The sequence below is a fragment of the Rhincodon typus genome, chromosome 8, assembly GCF_021869965.1.
Source record: "Rhincodon typus isolate 14 chromosome 8, sRhiTyp1.1, whole genome shotgun sequence".
NCBI classification, from domain to species: domain Eukaryota; kingdom Metazoa; phylum Chordata; class Chondrichthyes; order Orectolobiformes; family Rhincodontidae; genus Rhincodon; species Rhincodon typus.
In genome coordinates this window covers 93,786,069-93,789,358 of record NC_063339.1, presented here as the reverse complement: position 1 = coordinate 93,789,358, position 3,290 = coordinate 93,786,069, and the positions used below count along the sequence as shown (strand labels likewise).

General features: G+C 44.7%; 1 protein-coding gene across 1 annotated transcript in view; it reads right to left on the bottom strand.

Moving 5' to 3' along the window:
• LOC125483825 overlaps positions 1–3,290 on the bottom strand; it is a 10,138-nt gene that overhangs the window by 5,075 nt on the left and 1,773 nt on the right. Inside the window, exon 2 of the mRNA XM_048600519.1 lies at positions 2,135–2,354. Within this exon, the coding sequence (XP_048456476.1) occupies positions 2,135–2,354 (220 nt within the window). The remainder of the gene's footprint in view (positions 1–2,134; positions 2,355–3,290) is intronic.

The following is a 3,290-nucleotide window of genomic DNA, read 5'->3' as shown; positions in this document are numbered from 1 at the left end:
AGAGGAGCAGAATGTTGATATTTTGGGTCGGCGCTCTTCTTCAGAAATGGGGGAGGGGGAAGGGAGCTCTGAAAGAAAGAGAGAGGAGGGGTGGGGCTGGGGAAGGGAGGTGGGATGGGGAGAGATGAGTGCAGCGAGGCAATGGTGGGGATTGGTCAGTGAGGTGGGAGGAGCAGATAGGTTGGAGAGAAGATGGACAGGTTGTATGAGGTCAAGGAGGCAGGGATGAGAGGGATGAGGCCAGGGGTGGGGAGATTTTGAAACTGGTGAAGTCCACATTGAGAACATTAGTTTGTAGGCTCCTAATGCAGAATATGAGGTGCTGCTCATCCAGTTTCCGGGTGACGTCATTGTGAAACTGGAGGCGGCCCAGGGTGGACATGTCGCCCAGGGAGTGGGAGGGGGTGTTGGAATGGTTCGCGACCGGAAGGTGTTGTCATTTGTCGCAAAGAGCATATGTGCTCTACAAACCGGTCTCCGAGCCTCCGCTTGGTCTCAACAATGTAGGGGAGACCACATCGGAAGCAGCGGATGCAATCGACCACATTGACGGATGAACAGCTGAACCTCGTCTGATGTGAAAGGTTTGTTTGGTGCCTTGGATGGAAGTTCAGGGGGAGGGAGAGGGGCAGGTGTAGCACTTTCTGCTGCATTATAACATCATAAAAGTTGCATTATAACACTCTCGACGAACAGATTGGAAGTTTCCACTGTGTGAAGGGTGCAATATTGATATAAATGAATTGCCATTGATTTAGACATATCACAGTTCCTTCATCATCACTTGGTGAATAACTCATTACCTAACAGTCTTGTGGGACCTATTAAGGGAAGATAATTGCCAGCAGCAAGTGGTCAGGCAATGTCCAGCTGTAAAAACCTCATGAGTGTCAATGGAAGTAACAATAAAATAAGACAGTTACACACATTATAGGAGACATAGCAGATTAAAATGATCAAGTTGATCAGGGAGAGCAGAGATGGACCAGAACAATGTCGCGTGTTGTAAAGCAGCTTTTGACACAAGCCACATAACAAGGGGGTGACAAAATGAGTCGCATTAGTCCCAGAGTCAGATAACTGAGAAGAACATGAGAAGGTGAATTGTGTAGATTACTGGTTAAAAACATTGAAATTATTTCATTATGTTCAACTTTAAAATCAAATGCTGGAGTCTGCAGCTCAGAAGATATCAGAAGCATTGGGATCAGAGGAAACCCATAGTTTAGGAAATAACTGGGAATCAGGGTGATGTCACTGGGCAATTGCTCGTGTGAGATAACATCACCGACTTGAACAGAGAGCATTTGGTCTGCACAAACAGGTGATCTCGACAAAGGATGTGAGGGTCTGAGGAGAGATTTGAAAGGAGATGAATCAGAATGGTTCAAGAATAGAAGGATATGAGGAGTTGTAAGGTCAGGTTGGGGAAACTGAAGTTCTGCACAGAGCAAAGGAGATTGAGCTAAAGTGTCTAGGTTTACAATAGGTTTAAATAAGGTAGACAAAGAGCTGCTGTTACTCTTTACCAACAGTAAAACTGAGAGACACACAGATTTAAGATACGAGGCAATAGTTACTGGGAGATATAAGAAAGGAATTTTATAACTTTTATCTTGCTCAATACTTACATTGAAAGGCCAATAATATCCAGTGCTGAGTGGCACTGTCAGATCTTGGTATGTTATGTGGTTTGAGTTTGCACTCTGTAAATCTTCTTCTGACATGCTGTAAATTAAGTTTACAAAAGCCATCTCAGTCAGTCCAGGACAGAATTTCAGAAGAGACAAATATTTCTGTTATTTGGAGTATGCTGTGTGTAAATCCTCCCCTCCTCACTCCCTGCAAAAGCAGTTTATAAACTCCATCCCTTTCAGTCCAGCAGAGACATTCACAACATTCTTTCTCCTGGCCCAGGATGACCGCACATGCACCCTGCTGCCCTTTGCCTCCTACAAAGATGGCGGCCGTTACCCGCGGCCTGCCGTTGAGAGGGAGCCTCGATTTGTCCCGTTTTGTGAAACGGGCGCAGATAGTTTCTTTATGCGGGGTCTGCCACATCCACAAAGTGTTTAGAAAGCCTCTCCGTCTAACCGCCCGGTCTATCGCCTCCTCCGTTCCGCCTCATTGTTACCTTTTGTGGAGCCGAGGAAAAGAGCGACTGCTTCTCAAGATCGCTCCCTGCGCATGCTCTAGAACGTGGGCCCGCGGGAACATACTGAGCCTGCGCAGTGATAAGGAATGCCGTGCATCGCGCTCTGAATTCTGCGTTAAGTGCCCACCATTGTAAAGACTGAATTTTATTTGTTGTAATGTGAAAAAGCAATCTTTCTCTACACTTTCTTCCAAGGCAACTGGGATAATAATATCAGAAAGTCTGACACTGAGCCACACTGCTACTGACACTGAGTCGCCATACACATTCTAGGTCACAGGGGAGAGACAAAACTGGTGGTGGGTTGACCTGAAGGACACCATATTTCATGTCAGCAGAGAGGTTGAAAGGGGATAGTAACCTCAGGCGGTGTGGGATTTAAATCTACACTGTTGGCATCATGAGGAAAACTGGCAAACGGCTCTGAGAAAGAGTTTGGCTTTCATAACTGTCTTCAAAGAGAAAAACATAGATTTCATGTTGCAGCAAACAACATTTCCTGTCGTTTGTTGAAGGAAGTGTTTTTGTTCCACTGATGCCCTCAAGACATAAACTAACTATTCGGATGAACACTTGAGACGTCAGCGCAAACGAGACGATGGGCCAAGTGTTGGAAACTGGGTTGAGAAGTGAGATGATTGATGACTGGCATAGATATAATGGGCTGAAGGGCCTCTCTCCATGGTGTTAAAATCTCACTGACTATCATTTTGCAAGTGAAACAAAAGGTCAAAATCAGTGTCAAGAAGAAAAGTTGCAAATATTGTGTACACGTTCCTTTTTGGGATTCAGCATTGCAACTGCTGTGTTCTCGGTTTGATTCCCAAATAGGAATGAGGACTTTATTGTTCCTGTTCAAACTCTTAAAATGAACATGAATTCCTGACATTAAAAGACGTACAGCGGACATCTCTGTCAGAATCAGTGGAAGTTTTACCATCAAGGATGAAACCAAACAGGACGAAGCACTGAAATCCATTGACTTCACGTACTCAGACACAGTAATACAAAAATACTTGCTCCTTTTTAAAGCATACAGGTTTCTTTAAGATTTAACATATGGACACAAAAAATTTCCTTCTGGGCAGTCTTGCACCAGAGTGCCTAATATCAGAACAGGGGTCGCACATTTAAG